Source organism: Lucilia cuprina, chromosome 6 (assembly GCF_022045245.1).
Source record: "Lucilia cuprina isolate Lc7/37 chromosome 6, ASM2204524v1, whole genome shotgun sequence".
In the NCBI taxonomy this organism is placed as follows: Eukaryota; Metazoa; Arthropoda; class Insecta; order Diptera; family Calliphoridae; genus Lucilia; species Lucilia cuprina.
Genome location: NC_060954.1, coordinates 6,812,659 through 6,834,220, shown reverse-complemented (window position 1 = coordinate 6,834,220; position 21,562 = coordinate 6,812,659). Strand labels below are relative to the sequence as shown.

At 32.4% G+C, this 21,562-nt stretch overlaps 4 protein-coding genes across 6 annotated transcripts in view; 1 reads left to right on the top strand and 3 right to left on the bottom strand.

Annotated features, from left to right (window-relative positions):
* The first annotated feature begins 11,758 nt into the window (after window positions 1-11,758).
* Window positions 11,759-13,610, top strand: LOC111683640 (zinc finger CCCH domain-containing protein 15 homolog). Its single transcript, XM_023445736.2, has 3 exons — window positions 11,759-11,949; window positions 12,135-12,572; window positions 12,637-13,610. The coding sequence occupies exons 1-3, from the start codon at window positions 11,881-11,883 to the stop codon at window positions 13,351-13,353; spliced, it is 1,224 nt and encodes a 407-aa protein (XP_023301504.2). The 5' UTR covers window positions 11,759-11,880; the 3' UTR covers window positions 13,354-13,610.
* A 342-nt stretch (window positions 13,611-13,952) lies between these two features.
* On the bottom strand, window positions 13,953-16,409 carry LOC111683641 (mRNA export factor Gle1). Its single transcript, XM_023445737.2, has 3 exons — window positions 16,203-16,409; window positions 15,834-16,139; window positions 13,953-15,780 (listed from the first exon to the last, which is right to left on the bottom strand). Exons 1-3 carry the CDS (start codon window positions 16,212-16,214, stop codon window positions 14,065-14,067), a joined length of 2,034 nt encoding a protein of 677 aa, XP_023301505.2. The 5' UTR covers window positions 16,215-16,409; the 3' UTR covers window positions 13,953-14,064.
* A 150-nt stretch (window positions 16,410-16,559) lies between these two features.
* On the bottom strand, window positions 16,560-17,308 carry LOC111683646 (vacuolar protein-sorting-associated protein 25). Its single transcript, XM_023445742.2, has 2 exons — window positions 17,132-17,308; window positions 16,560-17,074 (listed from the first exon to the last, which is right to left on the bottom strand). The coding sequence occupies exons 1-2, from the start codon at window positions 17,179-17,181 to the stop codon at window positions 16,600-16,602; spliced, it is 525 nt and encodes a 174-aa protein (XP_023301510.1). The 5' UTR covers window positions 17,182-17,308; the 3' UTR covers window positions 16,560-16,599.
* Window positions 17,309-20,124: 2,816 nt separating this feature from the next.
* The window catches only part of LOC111683647 (latrophilin Cirl), a 22,078-nt gene continuing 20,640 nt past the window's right edge, over window positions 20,125-21,562 (bottom strand). For all 3 annotated transcript variants that reach the window (XM_046954734.1, XM_046954736.1, XM_046954735.1), the window contains exon 14: window positions 20,125-21,003. In XM_046954734.1, the coding sequence (XP_046810690.1) occupies window positions 20,574-21,003 (430 nt within the window). In that variant the 3' untranslated portion in view covers window positions 20,125-20,573. The remainder of the gene's footprint in view (window positions 21,004-21,562) is intronic.

Below are 21,562 nucleotides of genomic sequence, written 5' to 3'. Positions count from 1 at the left end.
GTCCAGACTATAGACTAAACTATAAACCGGAAGAAATACTAGACTATAATCCAGACAAAATACTAGACTTTAGTCCATACTATAGACTAGACCATAATCCAGACTATAGACTAGACTACAGTGTAGACTACACTACAGTCCAGACTATACACAAGACTGTAATCCACACTATACACCATACTGTAGTACACACTATAGACTAAACTGTAGTCCAGACTATAGACTAGACTGTAGTTCAGATTATAGACTAGACAGTATATAGACTTGACTATAGACTAGTATATAGGCTTGACTATAGACTAGTCTATTGACTTGACTATAGACTAGTCTATTGACTTGACTATAGACTTGACTATAAACTAGTCTATAGACTTGACTATAGACTAGTCTATAGACTTGTCAATAGACTAGTCTATAGACTTGACTATAGACTAGTCTATAGACTTGACTATAGACTAGTCTATAGACTTGACTATAGACTAGTCTATAGACTTGACTATAGACTAGTCTATAGACTTGACTATAGACTAGTCTATAGACTTGACTATAGACTAGTCTATAGACTTGACTATAGACTTGTCTATAGACTAGTCTAGGCTTGACTATTGATTATACTATAGACTAGACTACTTACTAGTTAAGTCTATAGTCTAGTCTAATCTATAATCAAGTCTATAGTCTAGTCTATGCTTTAGTCTTGAATATAATCTTTACTACTATTGACTAGACTATAGTCCAACCCATTTCATAGTATAACTGCACTAGTAGTTTAAAGTTTTAATTAAAACAAATATTTCTCTTAAGTAAACTAAATATAATTTTACTAATTCACTTAACAAAAATCCTTGACCTTGTGGCGTATTTAAACAGCAAAAAAAAAAAAAAAAGATACAATAACAAATATTAAAAAAAAGCAGAGAAATCGTGTTTATTGTTGTAGATTTTACGCGATCTTTTGACCAAACATGTATGTAGTATAACATACAGCATAAAAGTAACCAACCAGACAATTTATTGTAGTTGTCTGTTAAATGTTTAAACATACAACAACAATATTAAACAGAAAAATAACAACCAAAGATGAAGAAGTAATATTCACGTTTTTTTCTTTCTTTTTACACATTCGAAAAACAATACCAACAACAATGACAATCAAACAATTAACGTTTGTTGTAAATAATACCAATGAAAAATCCAGCGTGAAATTTACAAAGCATACAAGCAACATAAACATATGAATTAAAGGGAAATAATTGTATATAAAGGGGAAAAAAGAAAGATACGACCGAAGACTAACTATGAGTAAAATAAGTCATAAATCTTTAAAATACTATTTAGTTTACATACTCGTTCGTGTTGCTCAGAGTTTTAACCTTTTTGTTGTTTGTTAACTTGCCCAAAGGTCAACGATAAAGTGTTATTTCTGTTCTGGTAATTTTCTTCACGAATACTTTATGATTGTTTTTCTTTTAAATTTTATTTAATTGTTTATATGCAAATATTTTTTAAATGTTTTATAGAAAATTCACAGCGTGTAAATGTGTAAACATGTTTCGGCAACACGTGCTATTTGTAGGACACATATGATGTTGGAATAGAATAAAATACATTTTTCTTGTAATCGGGTTTTAATTTTTTTGTCAGTTCTTAGATTTATGAAAGGTTTTTTAGATTACTTAATCTACTAAAAACTTGAATATACTCTAGTCTATAATTTTGACTAAAGTCTGGACTATAGTCTAGTCTATAGTTTGAAATATAGTCTAGTATGAACTATAGTCTGGACTATAGTCTTGTCTATAGTCTGGATTATAGTCTTGTCTATAGTCTGGACTATAGTCTTGTCTATAGTCTGGATTATAGTCTTGTCTATAGTCTGGACTATAGTCTTGTCTATAGTCTGGACTATAGTCTTGTCTATAGTCTGAACTATAGTCTGGACTGTAGTCTTGTCTATAGTCTTGTCTATAGTCTGGACTATAGTCTGGACTATAGTCTTGTCTATAGTCTGGACTATAGTCTTGTCTATAGTCTGGACTATAGTCTTCCAGACTATAGACTAGACTATAGTCCAGACTATAGACTAGACTATAGTCCAGACTATAGACTAGACTATAGTCCAGACTATAGACTAGACTATAGCCCAGACTATAGACTAGACTATAGTCCAGATTATAGACTAGACTATAGTCCAGACTATAGACTAGACTATAGTCCAGACTATAGACTAGACGATAGTCCAGACTATGGACTAGACTATAGTCCAGACTATAGACTAGACTATAGTCCATACTATTGTAGACTATAGTCCAGACTATATACTTGACTATTATCCAAACAATAATGTATAGACAACAATACACTAGACTGCTATATAGTCTTGTTATAGCTCAAGTCTTAACGTAGGTTATAGGTTTCGTTTTAAATCTACATTTTACTTAACCATTCTCGCATCATTCTCTTTTAAGTGGCACTTTTGTACGGTCTATAGTAAAGAAAAAAAACAAACAGAAAATATTTAAAGCAGATCATTCTCCAAAGAAAAAAAAACATGGCGGCATTTAGATTATCATCAATTTAAAGCGCCACAGAAATGTTCTTTCTTTCATTCTTCCTTTTTTGTTCTGAATTACTTAATATATGTTTGTATGTGGAGAGAAGAGACCACCTTGATTTTCCACAACTGCCATCAGAAAGACAAAACAACAGGAACAACAAAACTAATAAGAAAAATTTAAATTGAATTAAGTCAAGCATGTAAATAGAGCAGGAGGAAATTTTATTACATTGAACTCTCTACTTGGGGAGACGACATCAAAAAAAAAAAAAAAACAAAAACAAACAACAATAACAACAATTAACAGTTTAAAGGTGTGTGGTAATTGCTAATGATGGAAACATCAATAAAGACCAGACTGTAGGAAATGGTCAGAAGACATTAAAAGATTGTGATAAAAAGAAGAATAAAAAACAATTATAGAACAAGAAATGGAAAGGAAGTGTCGATGATATAAGGTGTATCGGTGTATGTTTAAAAGTAAAATAGTAAAATTAAATATTGGACATATTTTAGACTATAGACCAAACTCCAGTCTATAAAATAGACTCTAATCCAGGATATAGACTATACTATAATCCAGACTATAGACTAGATTATAATCCAGACTATAGATTAGAGTACAGTCCAGAATATAGACTAGACTATACAGATTAGACTAAATACTAGAATATAACCAAGACTATAGACTGGACTATAGACTAGACTATAATCCAGACTATATACTCTACTATAATCCAGAATATAGACTAGACTATAGTGCAGACTATAGTACAGACTATAGAATACACTATAGTTCAGACTAAAGACAAGACTATAGTCCAGACTAAAGACAAGACAATAGTCCAGACTAAAGACAAGACTATAGTCCAGACTATAGTCAAGACTATAGTCCAGACTATAGTCAAGACTATAGTCCAGACTATAGTCAAGACTATAGTCCAGACTATAGTCAAGACTATAGTCCAGACTATAGTCAAACCTATAGTCCAGACTATAGTCAAGACTATAGTCCAGACTATAGTCAAGACTATAGTCGAGACTATAGTCAAGACTATAGTCGAGACTATAGACAAGACTATAGTCGAGACTATAGACAAGACTATAGTCGAGACTATAGACAAGACTATAGTCGAGACTATAGACAAGACTATAGTCGAGACTATAGACAAGACTATAGTCGAGACTATAGACAAGACTATAGTCGAGACTATAGACAAGACTATAGTCGAGACTATAGACAAGACTATAGTCCAGACTATAGACAAGACTATAGTCCAGACTATAGACAAGACTATAGTCCAGACTATAGACAAGACTATAGTCCAGACTATAGACAAGACTATAGTCCAGACTATAGACAAGACTATAGTCCAGACTATAGACAAGACTATAGTCCAGACTATAGACAAGACTATAGTCCAGACTATAGACAAGACTATAGTCCAGACTATAGACAAGACTATAGTCCAGACTATAGACAAGACTATAGTCCAGACTATAGACAAGACTATAGTCCAGACTATAGACAAGACTATAGTCCAGACTATAGACAAGACTATAGTCCAGACTATAGACAAGACTATAGTCCAGACTATAGACAAGACTATAGTCCAGACTATAAACAAGACTATAGTCCAGGCTATAGACAAGACTAAAGTCCAGACTATAGACAAGACTATAGTCCAGACTATAGACAAGACTATAGTCCAGACTATAGACAAGACTATAGTCCAGACTATAGTCCAGACTATAGACAAGACTATAGACAAGACTACAGTCCAGACTATAGTTCAGACTATAGACAAGACTATAGTCCAGACTATAGACAAGACTATAGTCCAGACTATAGACAAGACTATAATCCAGACTATAGACAAGACTATAGTCCAGACTATAGACAAGACTATAATCCAGACTATAGACAAGACTATAGTCCAGACTATAGACAAGACTATAGTCCAGACTATAGACAAGACTATAGTCCAGACTATAAACAAGACTATAGTCCAGGCTATAGATAAGACTATAGTCCAGACTATAGACAAGACTATAGTCCAGACTATAGACAAGACTATAGTCCAGACTATAGTCCAGACTATAGACAAGACTATAGACAAGACTACAGTCCAGACTATAGTTCAGACTATAGACAAGACTATAGTCCAGACTATAGACAAGACTATAGTCCAGACTATAGACAAGACTATAATCCAGACTATAGACAAGACTATAGTCCAGACTATAGACAAGACTATAATCCAGACTATAGACAAGACTATAGTCCAGACTATAGTTCATACTAGACTATATTTCAAACTATAGACTAGACTATAGTCCAGACTTTAGTCAAAATTATAGACTAGAGTATATTCAAGTTTTTAGTAGATTAAGTAATCTAAAAAACCTTTCATAAATCTAAGAACTGACAAAAAAATTAAAACCCGATTACAAGAAAAATGTATTTTATTCTATTCCAACATCATATGTGTCCTACAAATAGCACGTGTTGCCGAAACATGTTTACACATTTACACGCTGTGAATTTTCTATAAAACATTTAAAAAATATTTGCATATAAACAATTAAATAAAATTTAAAAGAAAAACAATCATAAAGTATTCGTGAAGAAAATTACCAGAACAGAAATAACACTTTATCGTTGACCTTTGGGCAAGTTAACAAACAACAAAAAGGTTAAAACTCTGAGCAACACGAACGAGTATGTAAACTAAATAGTATTTTAAAGATTTATGACTTATTTTACTCATAGTTAGTCTTCGGTCGTATCTTTCTTTTTTCCCCTTTATATACAATTATTTCCCTTTAATTCATATGTTTATGTTGCTTGTATGCTTTGTAAATTTCACGCTGGATTTTTCATTGGTATTATTTACAACAAACGTTAATTGTTTGATTGTCATTGTTGTTGGTATTGTTTTTCGAATGTGTAAAAAGAAAGAAAAAAACGTGAATATTACTTCTTCATCTTTGGTTGTTATTTTTCTGTTTAATATTGTTGTTGTTGTATGTTTAAACATTTAACAGACAACTACAATAAATTGTCTGGTTGGTTACTTTTATGCTGTATGTTATACTACATACATGTTTGGTCAAAAGATCGCGTAAAATCTACAACAATAAACACGATTTCTCTGCTTTTTTTTAATATTTGTTATTGTATCTTTTTTTTTTTTTTTTGCTGTTTAAATACGCCACAAGGTCAAGGATTTTTGTTAAGTGAATTAGTAAAATTATATTTAGTTTACTTAAGAGAAATATTTGTTTTAATTAAAACTTTAAACTACTAGTGCAGTTATACTATGAAATGGGTTGGACTATAGTCTAGTCAATAGTAGTAAAGATTATATTCAAGACTAAAGCATAGACTAGACTATAGACTTGATTATAGATTAGACTAGACTATAGACTTAACTAGTAAGTAGTCTAGTCTATAGTATAATCAATAGTCAAGCCTAGACTAGTCTATAGACAAGTCTATAGTCAAGTCTATAGACTAGTCTATAGTCAAGTCTATAGACTAGTCTATAGTCAAGTCTATAGACTAGTCTATAGTCAAGTCTATAGACTAGTCTATAGTCAAGTCTATAGACTAGTCCATAGTCGAGTCTATAGATTAGTCTATAGTCAAGTCTATAGACTAGTCTATAGTCAAGTCTATAGACTAGTCTATACTAGTCTATAGTCAAGCCTATAGACTAGTCTATAGTCAAGTCTATAGACTAATCTATAGTCAAGTCTACAGACTAATCTATAGACTAGTCTATAGTCAAGTCTATAGACTAGTCTATAGACAAGTCTATAGTCAAGTCTATAGACAAGTCTATAGTCAAGTCTATAGACTAGTCTATAGTCAAGTCTATAGAATAGTCTATAGTCAAGTCTATAGACTAGTCTATAGTCAAGTCTATATACTAGTCTATAGTCAAGTCTATAGACTAGTCTATAGTCAAGTCTATAGACTAGTCTATAGTCAAGTCTATAGACTAATCTATAGTCAAGTCTATAGACTAGTCTATAGTCAAGTCTATAGACTAGTCTATAGTCAAGTCTATAGACTAGTATATAGTCAAATCTATAGACAAGTCTATAGTAAAGTCTATAGACTAGTCTATAGTCAAGTCTATAGACTAATCTATAGTGAAGTCTATAGACTAGTCTATAGTCAAGTCTATAGACTAGTCTATAGTCAAGTCTATAGACTAGTCTATAGTCAAGTCTATAGACTAGTCTATAATCAAGTCTATAGACTAGTCTATAGTCAAGTCTATAGACTAGTATATAGTCAAGTCTATAGACTAGTATATAGTCAAGTCTATAGACAAGTCTATAGTCAAGTCTATAGACAAGTCTATAGACAAGTCTATAGTCAAGTCTATAGACAAGTCTATAGTCAAGTCTATAGACAAGTCTATAGTCAAGTCTATAGACAAGTCTATAGACAAGTCTATAGACAAGTCTATAGACAAGTCTATAGTCAAGTCTATAGACAAGTCTATAGTCAAGTCTATAGACTAGTCTATAGTCAAGTCTATAGACTAGTCTATAGTCAAGTCTATAGTCAAGTCTATAGACTAGTCTATAGTCAAGTCTATAGACTAGTCTATAGTCAAGTCTATAGACTAGTCTATAGTCAAGTCTATAGACTAGTCTATAGTCAAGTCTATAGACTAGTCTATAGTCAAGTCTATAGACTAGTCTATTGACAAGTCTATAGACTAGTCTATAGTCAAGTCTATAGACTAGTTTATAGTCAAGTCTATAGTCAAGTCAATAGACTAGTCTATAGTCAAGTCAATAGACTAGTCTATAGTCAAGCCTATATACTAGTCTATAGTCAAGTCTATATACTGTCTAGTCTATAATCTGAACTACAGTCTAGTCTATAGTCTGGACTACAGTTTAGTCTATAGTGTGTACTACAGTATGGTGTATAGTGTGGATTACAGTCTTGTGTATAGTCTGGACTGTAGTGTAGTCTACACTGTAGTCTAGTCTATAGTCTGGATTATGGTCTAGTCTATAGTATGGACTAAAGTCTAGTATTTTGTCTGGATTATAGTCTAGTATTTCTTCCGGTTTATAGTTTAGTCTATAGTCTGGACTATTATATGAACTATAGTCTAGTCCATAGTCTGAACTATAGTCTAGTCTATAGTTCAGACTATGGACTAGTATATAGTTTGCACTACAGTCTAGTATGTGGTTTGGACTACAGTCTGAACTACAGTATGAACTATAGTCTAGTCCATAGTCTGGACTATAGTCTAGTCCATAGTCTGGACTATAGTCTAGTCCATAGTCTGGACTATAGTGTAGTCTATAGTCTGGAATACAGTCAAGTCTTTAGTCGTGACTATAGTCTAGTCTAGTCTATAGTCTTGACTTAATGCTGGACTATAATCTCATTTTGCCATTAAAAAAGTGTTAATACAATAAATGTTAAAGTTTTAAAGCAAAACTAATCAATATATCAAAATAAAATTCAAAGAAAAAAATCTTTATGATTTTAAATGATTACTTTTTGTTATTATTAAATAATAAACAATAATAAAAAACATTATAATTGATGGATGATGGCTGTTTTTATAAAACTTTAATAAAAAAAGGCTAAATACTTGTAGGAACCACCCAAAATAACTAGAGAATTTAATAGACATACATTTCTTATACACCACATAATGATTGATTAAAACACTTAAGAAAACATTAAAATGCAAAAAAAAAAAACAAAAAAATAATAAATATTTTTGTATGTTTAAGCGAAAACAAATAAAATTCTTATTTTGACATGTGTTTATAATATGTCAGTTTATATGTGTATTCTGTGATCTGTGATGAGACAATTTTAAGCGTATGTTTGTTGTTCTTATAGAAACAATAATACTTGATAATAAAGTATTTGTTTGTAGATTTTATGTCAAATATTAATTCCTTTCTGTTGAGTTTTTTTTTTTGGAATTTAAAAAGACAGTTTTACGATTATGCCCCATGTAGCTTATTTTATCATCACACATTTGCAACGCATTTGACTATCTTCATGATGATGGGTGGTCGCAGTATTAACAGGAAAATAAATAAAAATTTATATTTTAACCAAAAAAACACAAGAACGGGCTTAAGATAAGAGTTGTCAAAATGGCAATGACAACTTTGATAAGAATTTAAGGAATTCGAGGAGGGGAATGTATTTCATGAAATTTTTAAATATTATAGTATTGAATGTAATATACAAATTATAGTGTGATCTTTGTCTGATCTAGAGTCAACAGATTGTCCTTCATTCTACTCGGTAGTATGGTCTATAGTTAAGGTATAATCTGCTCTATAGTCTAGTCTATAGTCTAGTCTATAGTCAAGTCTATAGTCTAGTCTATAGTCTAGTCTTTAGTCGAGTCTATAGTCTAGTCTATAGTCTAGTCTATAATCTAGTCTATAGTCTAGTCTATAGTCAAGTCTATAGTCTAGTCTATAGTCTAGTCTTTAGTCGAGTCTATAGTCTAGTCTATAGTCTAGTCTATAATCTAGTCTATAGTCTAGTCTATAGTCTAGTCTATAGTCTAGTCTATAGTCTAGTCTATAGTCTAGTCTATAGTCTAGTCTATAGTCTAGTCTATAGTCTAGTCTATAGTCTAGTCTATAGTCTAGTCTATAGTCTAGTCTATAGTCTAGTCTATAGTCTAGTCTATAGTCTAGTCTATAGTCTAGTCTATAGTCTAGTCTATAGTCTAGTCTATAGTCTAGTATATAGTCTAGTCTATAGTCTAGTCTATAGTCTAGTCTATAGTCTAGTCTATAGTCTAGTCTATAGTCTAGTCTATAGTCTAGTCTATAGTCTAGTCTATAGTCTAGTCTATAGTCTAGTCTATAGTCTAGTCTATAGTCTAGTCTATAGTCTAGTCTATAGTCTAGTCTATAGTCTAGTCTATAGTCTAGTCTATAGTCTAGTCTATAGTCTAGTCTATAGTCTAGTCTATAGTCTAGTCTATAGTCTAGTCTATAGTCTAGTCTATAGTCTAGTCTATAGTCTAGTCTATAGTCTAGTCTATAGTCTAGTCTATAGTCTAGTCTATAGTCTAGTCTATAGTCTAGTCTATAGTCTAGTCTATAGTCCAGTCTATAGTCTAGTCTATAGTCTAGTCTATAGTCTAGTCTATAGTCTAGTCTATAGTCTAGTCTATAGTCTAGTCTATAGTCTAGTCTATAGTCTAGTCTATAGTCTAGTCTAGTCTATAGTCTAGTCTATAGTCTAGTCTATAGTCTAGTCTATAGTCTAGTCTATAGTCTAGTCTATAGTCTAGTCTATAGTCTAGTCTATAGTCTAGTCTATAGTCTAGTCTATAGTCTAGTCTATATTCTAGTATATAGTCTAGTCTATAGTCTAGTCTATAGTCTAGTCTATAGTCTAGTCTATAGTCTAGTCTATAGTCTAGTCTATAGTCTAGTCTATAGTCTAGTCTATAGTCTAGTCTATAGTCTAGTCTATAGTCTAGTCTAGTCTATAGTCTAGTCTATAGTCTAGTCTAGTCTATAGTCTAGTCTATAGTCTAGTCTAGTCTAGTCTATAGTCTAGTCTAGTCTATAGTCTAGTCTAGTCTATAGTCTAGTCTATAGTCTAGTCTATAGTCTAGTCTATAGTCTAGTCTATAGTCTAGTCTATAGTCTAGTCTATAGTCTAGTCTATAGTCTAGTCTATAGTCTAGTCTATAGTCTAGTCTATAGTCTAGTCTATAGTCTAGTCTATAGTCTAGTCTATAGTCTAGTCTATAGTCTAGTCTATAGTCTAGTCTATAGTCTAGTCTATAGTCTAGTCTACAGTCTAGTCTATAGTCTAGTCTATAGTCTAGTCTATAGTCTAGTCTATAGTCTAGTCTATAGTCTAGTCTATAGTCTAGTCTATAGTCTAGTCTATAGTCTAGTCTATAGTCTAGTCTATAGTCTAGTCTATAGTCTAGTCTATAGTCTAGTCTATAGTCTAGTCTATAGTCTAGTCTATAGTCTAGTCTATAGTCTAGTCTATAGTCTAGTCTATAGTCTAGTCTATAGTCTAGTCTATAGTCTAGTCTATAGTCTAGTCTATAGTCTAGTCTATAGTCTAGTCTATAGTCTAGTCTATAAGTCTAGTCTATAGTCTAGTCTATAGTCTAGTCTATAGTCTAGTCTATAGTCTAGTCTATAGTCTAGTCTAGTCTATAGTCTAGTCTATAGTCTAGTCTATACTCTAGTCTATAGTCTAGTCTATAGTCTAGTCTATAGTCTAGTCTATAGTCTAGTCTATAGTCTAGTTTATAGTCTAGTCTATAAGTACGCATTAAAGCCTTGATTACAACTTAATAACAATGTGGTTTCCTGCCCCTAAAAGAAAGACACTAAGAAATTCTATATCATTGGTTTTAAACACATTAAAAAAACATATTCCTAAATTTATCCAAACCATATGATTTTGGCAGATGTCGTTAGTAAATGTCAAACATATTTTTTAATAGATTTCCACTTGAATGAGACCTAAACAATAAAAATAATAATTATTATTAATGTGACCACAAATGACAAGGACATAGACAACTAAGAAAATACATGACCTTGAAGTAAACATAATCACCGATAATGTAGTAAGTTACAAGGTTGTTTTTTTAGATAATCTAGTATTTGTCAATGTTTAATGTCAATGTTATGTATAAGAACATTTATAACACAGTTAGATGCTATTAATGAGTGAGGCTTTTATAATCATCATTTAAAGAACGAGGTGTTTGCGTAGAAATTTTAATGAGATTTGGGTTATGAAGGTCATGGATTTTAAAGCTGTAAATGAAATTTTAAATCTTTCGGGTAATTAGATTAGTGAATATGACCATGACCAGTAGAAATTTCTGATTTGTAAATGATTTTATTGTCAACATAAGTGGTAAATAATTGATTAAGTGGAAAGGTCATTAGACGATACAAATTTTTTAACAATTACTGCTAAACAAAACAAAGGAGACGACATATAACTCCCGCAACTGGTTAGAGAACACAAATATTTGTACATATTGTAGTCAAAACTAAGACTCTAAATGAGTTTTATAAAAATAACAAATATTAGTTTTCCAAACCCTGGTTTTTACTTAAACCTATGGCATCACTTCCACTAAACGACTATAAACTATATGGCATCTCTTTAAACAAAAAAATTCTGTTGTCATATTTGACAGTTTTCAACGCAGCCGCTCTCTGCTGTACACGAGCACAAAAATTCCTCAACTTTGTGAATTTCTATAAATTTTATCCAGTGTTTACGTTAATAATACTCTAGAAAAATGCCTCCTAAAAAGGCTCCTGGACCTAGTAAAAAAACTGAACAAAAGAAAAAGGAGAAAGTTATCGAGGTAAGGACAAAAACAAATATTAAACGAAAAGGAAAACAAACCCCATGCAGACTACACCTAATATGAAAACATAACCTCAATATAAGCAGAAAAAATGTTCCAATTATTTCCACCATAAAGAAAGAAAGCAAAAACAAATAAAAAACCTTGACAACTAAACATTTCTTTAATAATCTTTAAAACAGGATAAGACTTTCGGTTTAAAGAATAAGAAGGGCGCAAAACAACAAAAGTTCATACAACAAGTTGCCAAACAAGTGCAGAGTGGTGGTCATCATCCCAAAACAGATGCCAACAAAAAGAAGGATGAAAAGGAGAAGAAATTGCAAGAGTTGAAGGAGTTGGCGTCCATTTTCAAGCCAGTGCAAACGCAAAAAGTTGAAAAAGGCACTGATCCCAAATCGGTGGTATGTGCCTTCTTCAAACAGGGTCTCTGTACCAAGGGTGACAAATGTAAATTCTCTCACGATTTGGCTGTAGAAAATAAGGTTGAGAAACGTTCGATTTATGTGGATATGCGTGATGATGGCGAAGACGACATGAGAAATTGGGATGATGCCAAACTTAAGGAAGTTGTGGACAAAAAGCATGCCGGAGAAAAGAAGAGACCTACTACAGATATTGTATGTGTTAAATGTTGTTGTAGGGATAAACTTTTGCTAATATATTTTTATTTTCTTGTTAAAGATTTGTAAATACTTCCTTGAAGCGGTTGAAAAATCCAAATACGGTTGGTTTTGGGAATGTCCAAACGGAGAAAAATGTATTTACCGTCATGCTTTGCCTCAAGGTTATGTCCTAAAGAAGGACAAAAAGAAAATGGAGGAAAATAAACCGTCGGAATTGTCTCTGGTAGATTTGATAGAAAAAGAAAGAGCCGCTTTGGGTCCCAATACCACCAAAGTCACTTTGGAAACTTTCTTGGCCTGGAAGAAACGCAAAGTCCAAGAAAAGAAAGACAAATTGGCAGCCGATGAAGAACGCAAAAAGAATGACTATAGCAAGGGTAAACAGTTTGGCATTTCGGGTAGAGAAATGTTTAGCTTTAATCCCGATTTGGTGGATGATGGTCCCATGGAGGAGGGTGATGCCGCCTTCGAAATGTACAATCGTGACGAAGAAGAAGAGGGAGTGGAATACAAAGAATTGGATTTGGCTGCCTTGTCTTTGGAGGCTCAAGAAGCGGATGGTAGTGGTACCGTGGCTTCGGAGACACGTTTAACGGAACAAGCCAATGCTATAGCTAAAGCTGAACAGGAGGAAGAAGCGGCTGCTACAGCTGCTCTGGCTGATGGTTCAACTGCACCTGCCTCGGATGCTGCACCCATTAATAAGGATCTATTTATGGGTTTGGCCGATGAACTTGACGACTTAGATCTGGAAGATGAGGACGAGGAAGATTAAAGACTTTTGTTTGTTCGCTTAGGAAAACACATTTCCATTTTTATAAAAAAAAAACAGAACCCGCTACAGGAAATATAATACTAACGAAATATATATGTATAATTTAACTCAAGTTTAAATTGATGGAACTAAAACAAATGGTTGAAAGAAAAAAAAAACACAATAGTTTGCAAATTAAACAAATTAAAAAAAAATGAAAAACAAAATGTTATAAACAGTTTGAACAAGAAAAAAATAATCAATTTCATAATAAAATTTGAAGTGAGTGTATAAAAATTATATGCAATTAGTGAAAAATAAAAATTTACCAAGATAAAAGTTTACTTAAATTTGTGCTCAATAATTTAGCCTAGAAACGACTTTCGGAGATGTTATTAAATTCAATAAAACGTAATTAAATTTTGTACTCAATAAAACTCAAATTTTCGAAGACAATATAACTTTGTGCTCAATAAAATTAATAATAAATTAAGTTTTTTTTAGAGTTTAGTACATTGTACTGTTTAGCTTTCCATAGTATTAGTTTTCAATACAGAAAGTAATTTATGTTTGTGCTCAATAAAACGCAGAATAAATGTTTGAAATTTTCAAGATTTTAGTACATTGTACAGTTTAGTTTTTTCCCCTTTCGATATTGGGTATTGTTTATTTACTTTTGCAATAATAATTGCTTTGTTTGTATATATATTATAAATAATTAAAAAAAAGCTCTTACCAAAATCCTTGCGGCAATATGCCTTGAGGCTTTTGTATTTGTCCTTCTCTTAAAAATTTCCCCAATAACAACTCCAGTCGCGCTTTCGGACCACCTTCATCCACTGCCGATAATTTGGGAAAATATTGCTGCTGTATATACACCAATAACTTAACAAATTGTTTTCCATAAGCAGACCACATATCACTGCCCACTATTTGTAAGATTTCCATAATTAAAGTAGCACAAATATCGGGTAAAGGATCGAGAGCTATAAAATTCGTTAGCCAGCGCCAAGCATGTTCTATGCCATAAGGATGGGCAGGACCATCTTGCTGGCGTCCTAATGTTATCATAACAGCAGCATAGAGGCGGGCTACACCTGTTTGTCTCTTTAAATACATGTCCTGAGACTCAATTTGTCCCTCTGTCATGCGATAGCCTAATATTTTAGAATATTCCTCTATAGTTTGTCCCTTCTTTTGGGGTATAAAATAGGGCACTAGGAAGGGACATTCTTTGAAGACATATGCCAAAAATAGTTGACCAAATTCAGGTATACTTTTCCAAAGCGAAACAATTACTGAGGCTACAGGAAACGCGGCTTGAGGATTACTGGAAATGGTGGTCTCCCCCTGACCCACAAATTTTTTGGCCATTAGAAGTATGCAATAATCACGACCCAAAGTCGGTTGTGTGCTTACAAATGAGAATAGTTTATCATATTTATCTTGTATATGCTGCTGACTAACAGCTGAAATAGCATTGACCGGTATATTTATATTCTTCTGACAATCAAAACGATATTTTTTCATAGAATCATCCGATTGCAGGACTTTAACTCTTTCGACTTTTTCCTGATAGAAAGTATTGATTTTCGTATAGAACTCAAAACGTTCGGAGCTTACGAATTGTGAAGAGGAACCAGTATTGCCACCACCTCCATCGGTGGTACTAGTTGTGGCAACAGTTGCAGCTTTAGCAGGCTCATTAGGGGTTATTTGCTGTGTTGGGTTGGCTAAATGTGTTTGTTGCTGCTGCTGCTGTTGTTGTTGCTGCTGCTGTTGTTCAGCTAACTTTTGTGTCTGCTGTGCCTGTTCCTGTTTAACTCTTTCCTCTTCTTGCTTTTGCTGTTCCCTTTGTTTCTCTTCCAGTTTCGTTTTCTCCTGCTTACAAGCTTCCAATATATTTATTTCTAAGTCTTCTAAAGATTTGCATAAATTTTCGGCCGTTTTCAATTCTGTGGGTCCACATTCACCGGATTTTATTTTACCTATCAATTGCTCAAACATTTGTATCAGTTCCTTGAGCTTTTTATTATACTCAGCACAAGACATTAAAGCCTGTTTGTCTATGGACATTAACAGATGAACGATGGCCTCATATTTATTGCGAAATTTCATTTGATATTGAGATATGCCTTGAAAGAAAATCAATTGTAATTGTTTTTGTGTTTGCTGGCGTAAATTTTCCAATTGTCGCTCTTGTTCCTTAAGTTCTTGTGAGGATTTCTGTTCTGCCTGCTGTAGGATTTGAGAATCACTGCGCCTTTTCTTTTCCAGCCATTTACGACGTTCCTCTTGTTGTTTTTCCTCCAAAGGCTGTAAGGTTTGATGCATTAGGCTCGCGTGTTTCTCTTGCAATTCGATCATTTTTTGCCTTATGGAACGTTTACGTTGTTCCTCTGCCTCTTTAAGCAGAATACTAGAGTTGATGGTTTGAAAATCTAAACTCTAAGTTTGAATATTAAAAAAACAGTAAATCAGTGAATGTTTATACTACTTACATGCAAACTATTGGGCTCTTTGTTGGCCACCTCCTTAGCGGAGGGGCTTTTCTGTTGTGGCTTCTCTTTTGCCGGCGTTTTCTTTTTATTGATTTCATTCTTATCACTTTTTGTTAGATCTTTTTTTATATTATCATTTTCTTCTCTTAAACGATCCCTAGGTTCTTCATTTTCCTTGTAATCTTTCAAATCCAAATCGGGGCCAATTGACCGATCATGCACCAAGGGAGAAATTTCAGCAGCATGTTCCAATGTCACTAAGTGGAATTTATTTACATCATTTATGATTTCCTCTACCTTTAGAGCCTATTTTTCAATAATTTATATAAATTTAAAGGATATTTAGGTAAATTTTTTATAAATACTTACAAAATTAGCCATTTTTGGAGCAAACAAAATTTACATACCAAAAAAAAACTACAGCAACAACAACAAAAAGAGCGGCATAAACAAAAGTGATGCCATATGTTGGAGGGAAAGTAGAGGTAAATACAGAGTTGTTTTCACAATAAGAGAGGGAGAATTTTTTACATTGTGTTCACAATTGCTACTACAACCGCAAACGACAAAGATTTTCTGCACGTAAAACAAAACATCAAGTAACTTAGCTATTTATGGAACGATTTTACAAAAATTTTAGGATAACTTATTTGTTATAAATAAAATGACACAATTTACCTCAACAACAACCAAAATCCCCCATAACAATAAATAACTTACACAAACTTTGGAGGGTATTTTGTTTGTTAATTTATTAAAAAAAAATTTAGAAAAACTTAACACCATAACTACCATCCATTTCTATGACCTCACAACGACCCTTTTCCTCCAATTGTCTTAAAACGCTCAGCAGTACCGCTTCGTCTATATTATAAAATCCTTTACCCTCTGAACTATCACCATGACTTATCTCATATAATGTACAAACACTATTAGCTTGTCCCGTTTCCAATATCCAATCATATATCATATTACCATACTCATCCAGCGTATGCCAATACACTTGCCATTCATGACGTTTCTTATCGAGGGGATGGGCATGTCTAGTACTTTGTAATTTTTCCAAAATCTGTAAAATCATTTCGGGCGTTAGTCGACGATTCAACGTCTCGTTGTTAAATAAAGGAAAAGTATTTTCATGGATATTAACGGTAAATTTGTTAATATGCTTGAGGTATTTAAGGAATAAATCACACCAAACATTAAGCTGCTGCTGGCGAGTCTCTTCATGTAGCTGGAGTCTGAAGAAATAAAGATTTTATTAGATTTGATTTATTTCCTCGTTTTTTTTAACTTACGTAAAAAATGGTGGAAAACTATATTCCCAGGGCCATTGAAAATCGGTCATAGTTTGTGTTTTATAATAAATTATTTATAGTTTCTTAATTATTTTGCTATTATTTACTTATTTTTCTAATAAATGCGAAAAAAAAATAATGACTCAATTGACCAGCTGTTGGTTGTTGAGTTTGCCACAGGATGTAGAAAAAATGTAAACAAAACAGTAAAGTTGCCACTCTTATTTATAAACAAATGTATGGCAATGCTGTTGACATTCATGTGGAGTGATGAACGTTAAATTAAAAGTTCTAATCTCACACAGTGGGCAAATGAAAATAAAAAGTTAATTTTTGTGTAATTTTTTTAAAAGATAAAGCGTTTTTAAGGAATGTTTGGGGGCAAAGTATTTTGGGTGATTTAAAGAGAAATATAGATGAGTTAATGTTAGTATTTGGATATTAAAAAGACTTAATACTAGTTTGCTAACTATATATGAATTTGATTAAAATTGTTCTATCGCCTGCATATTATGAGTTTAAAACTTAATCAAGAGATTATGTCTTCTAGTCGTCGAAATTTTGTCAGATTTTACTTATATTTAAGCCGGAACAGTTGGTTTTTATAGCAAAAGCTATGAATGTAATCAATATTCCAATAAAAAAACTGAATCGTAAGAAAAAGAAGCAATTCCATTTCGTTTTAATGCTTTACGATTGTGTGTATTCTGCTTGTTTCTAAATACTCTTCTGTTGTTGGAGTTAGAACCCAATTTGAGGTTATGTCGTTTTTGCTAAAGCGACTATCCCCACAACAGCACTTGGAGTAGATTGAAGTTTTAATGTAATGTTGTTGTTGTAGCAGGGACACGTGTAAAATCGCAGTAAATCCTTGTTAGTTGTTCGTTTAACTGAGAAGAACCGATTGGTGAAAACGATTGTTGGCGATCTTAGTCTCTCATGAGAAAAGGTTGTTCACATTCCTTAATTGTTAAACTATCTATGGAAATTTTCAATATCAACATCACACCTGGTCCTAGAATGCCGGACATGTCTAAACGAGATGGCGAAACATTCCACAGTGGGACTGTATTGTATTCCAGGTCATCGACAGATACCTGGTAATACCATCGCGGATTCTCTTGTGAAAGTGGGTTTCTCATTAGCAACACAGTACACCGAAAATTTTGTTGGCATTCCGCTTTCAAGCTGCAGACGCTCGATTCGTGAAAAACTCCACGAGCTTGCACAACACAGATGGTCGACTGAGGCTATCTGTAGACTGGCGAGGATCATGTGGCCGTCGTATGACGCACGTATAACACGAATCCTAATTCAGTTTCCGAGAGCAAATCTACGGAACTTAATTGCAGTGGTGACTGGCCACTGGCTTTTTGGTCTCTAGAAGACTAGACCTTCCTAGTAATGACTTCTGCAGAAGCTGTCAAGACGAAGAGGAAAAACAGAGTACTGTTCACTTCCTGACAGATGGTCGATTGAGGCTATCTGTAGACTGGCGAGGATCATGTGGCCGTCGTATGACCGACGTAGATCACGAATCCTAATTCAGTTTCCGAGAGCAAATCTAAGGAACTTAATTGCAGTGGTGACTGGCCACTGGCCTTTTGGTCTCCATGCTAGAAGACTAGACCTTCCTAGTAATGACTTCTGCAGGAGCTGTCAAGACGAAGAGGAAGAAGAGAGTACTGTTCACTTCCTCTGCCAGTGTCCTGCCCAAGCGGAGAATAGATTGAATCTACTAGGAGCCAATGTCATGCATTACTTAACGGAACTATCTGAGGCTGACACATCCGAAGTATAGACTCCTTTATAGTTTAGATAGGAAACCAGAGTAGTTGGGTCGAAGTGTAATAATACGCCGAACGTTTTCTTTCTCGTTTCAGGTATCACAAAGAGATCACAACATGGACCCAAGTGTGTCCCTAATTCGAACAGCAGGGGACAGCCTGCTAATCTAACCTAAACCTTCTTGCTTTCATTCAACAGTAACTATTTTACGCCCTCGGTTGGGAACTATCTTACGCCCCTGGTTGGAGGATTGTTTTTAGGTTTTAGTAAATAAAACACTTTTAGTTTTTCTTTTATTATTAGTTTCATTTCATACTATACACATTTATTAAATTTTTTCATTTTTTTATTTTTTTTACTTCTTCATTTTTTTTTAATATAAGTTTTATAAATTTACATAAAGTTTACATTTGTGTTTTATGTTTTTTTTAATTAATTTTGTTTTTGTTTTTTCGTTATTAATTATAAAAAAAAATATAATATTATAGAGAATAATAAAGCATAACCTAACACAATGTTAATAAGTCTTTGTTAATTAAAAAAAAATTATATAATAATAATTATAATGAAAATATAAAAAATAATGAAAAAAGACACCTTTTACAAAAGTTTTTTTTTTAAACAAAAATTAAAAATAAAATAATAATAAATTCATACATTAAAGCTGTTTGAAAAAAAATAATAAAGAATTTGATAAAAAACCAAAAAAAAAAAAAAGAAAACAAAAAATCTTAAAAAAAATTTAAATTTAACAAAAATTCTAAACTCTTATACAACTAAGCAATTTTTACAGGGATTTAGAGGGGCGATGGGGGGGGGATGTGTGGCGTTAGATCTTGATAGACAAGTACAGCTAAAGGTTTTAGTTTTGGTTTTAAGATTTTTTTCAGTGAAAATTTTTATTTTAATCAAAAAAATTTTTTATTTAAAGAAAAAAAAATCAATTATAATTATTGCATTTAATATAAAACATAAAAACAAAATAAATATTTTAAAGTTTACTTTTTTTATATATATATAAAAATATCAATCTAATTGTCAACAAAATGGCATTTTTTTATAGCAGGTTTTCTTTTTTTTCATCTTAAAAATACAAATGTTTCTTAGTTTTTTTTTAATATTTTTTAAATTTATATATATCTATATTATATATATATATCATTTCTTTTAAAGTATTCTTTAGCTTACAAGTATAATGTTATAGATTTCTTTTTTTTATAAATTTTTTTAATTTTTTTTTTGTTGTCAATTGAAAATTACATTTAATGCGCGGTTTTTGCTTTGCCTCTACTACACATTAAAAAAAGGAGTTTATTGTAGAGCCAGGAGTTTAAAGTTGCTTTTTAAAGGAATTTTGTTTTTGTTTTTTTGGGTTTATTTGTTTTTAAAGGAAGGAGATTTTTTCTTTTCTTTTTTAGTTTGTTAATATAATTAAATTTTATAGCTTAACTAACACTTTTTGTTTTTGTTTGTCTGTCAATCAGTTTCTTTTTATATTTGTTTTTTTAATTAAATTATTTGCTTTTTCTTTAATAAATACACCTTTTTAAACATGTAATAATTAATGTCTGTCTTTTTATATATATAATATATTATATATTAATCAATGTATATAAAATGTTTTAAATTTAAATCGGTTTTTTTTTATTTTGTTTTACTTTTCTAAAGGCTCTAAATAACATCTCACAGTATTATTTTCATCCAACATGGCTGATATATTACGTCCCACTACTGGCATATTATTGACTGATTGTGGTGATATTTGTTGTTGCTGCTGCTGTTGTTGTTGTTTCTTTTGCATGGGATGTTGATTGGCCGGTGGCAATGGTGGACCATGAGTTGTGGCAAATAATTCATTAACAGCTAAGCGGCTACCGTTGGCAGTTGTAGTCTTTTTGAAACTACGCACTGAACCACCAGCACCGCTACTTACCCCAAAAACCGTTATCGGCTGTTGTTGCTGCTGCAGTTGCTGTTGTGGTTGTACTGGTGGCAAGGGATACTGCGGTTCATGATAGTCATTGTAACTGGGTGGCCCGGTTGCTGTTTGCTCATTGGCTTGGGCATTTTTACGTAGTTGACGCCTAAGAGAAGGGAAAAGTTACAAAAATTGATCAAAGTCAGGAATATAGTTTATAATCTAGGGTATTATACAGTTTACAGTCTCTTCTATAGTCTAGATTATAGTCTAGTCTTTAGTATAGTCTGTAGTCTAGTCTATAGTCTAGTCTATAGTCTAATCTATAGTCTAGTCTATAGTTTTGTCTATAGTTTTGTCTATAGTCTAATCTATGGTCTAGTCTATAGTCTAATCTATAGTCTGTAGTCTAGTCTATAGTTTAGTCTAAAGTCTAGTCCATAGTCTAGTCTACAGTATATTCTCTTCTTTAGTCTAGTTTGTAGTCTGGACTATAGACCAGTCTATTGTCTAGTAAATGCTCTAGTCTTGAGTGTAGCCTTGTCTATAGTCAAGTCTTGAGTCTAGTCGTTAGTCTAGTCTATAATGTAGTCTATAGTCTAGTCTATAGTGTAGTCTAAAGTCTAGTCTATAGTAGTCTATAGTAGACTATAGACTAGACTATAGACAAGACTATAGACTAGACTATAGACTAGACTATAGTCTAGTCTAAAGTCTAGTCTATA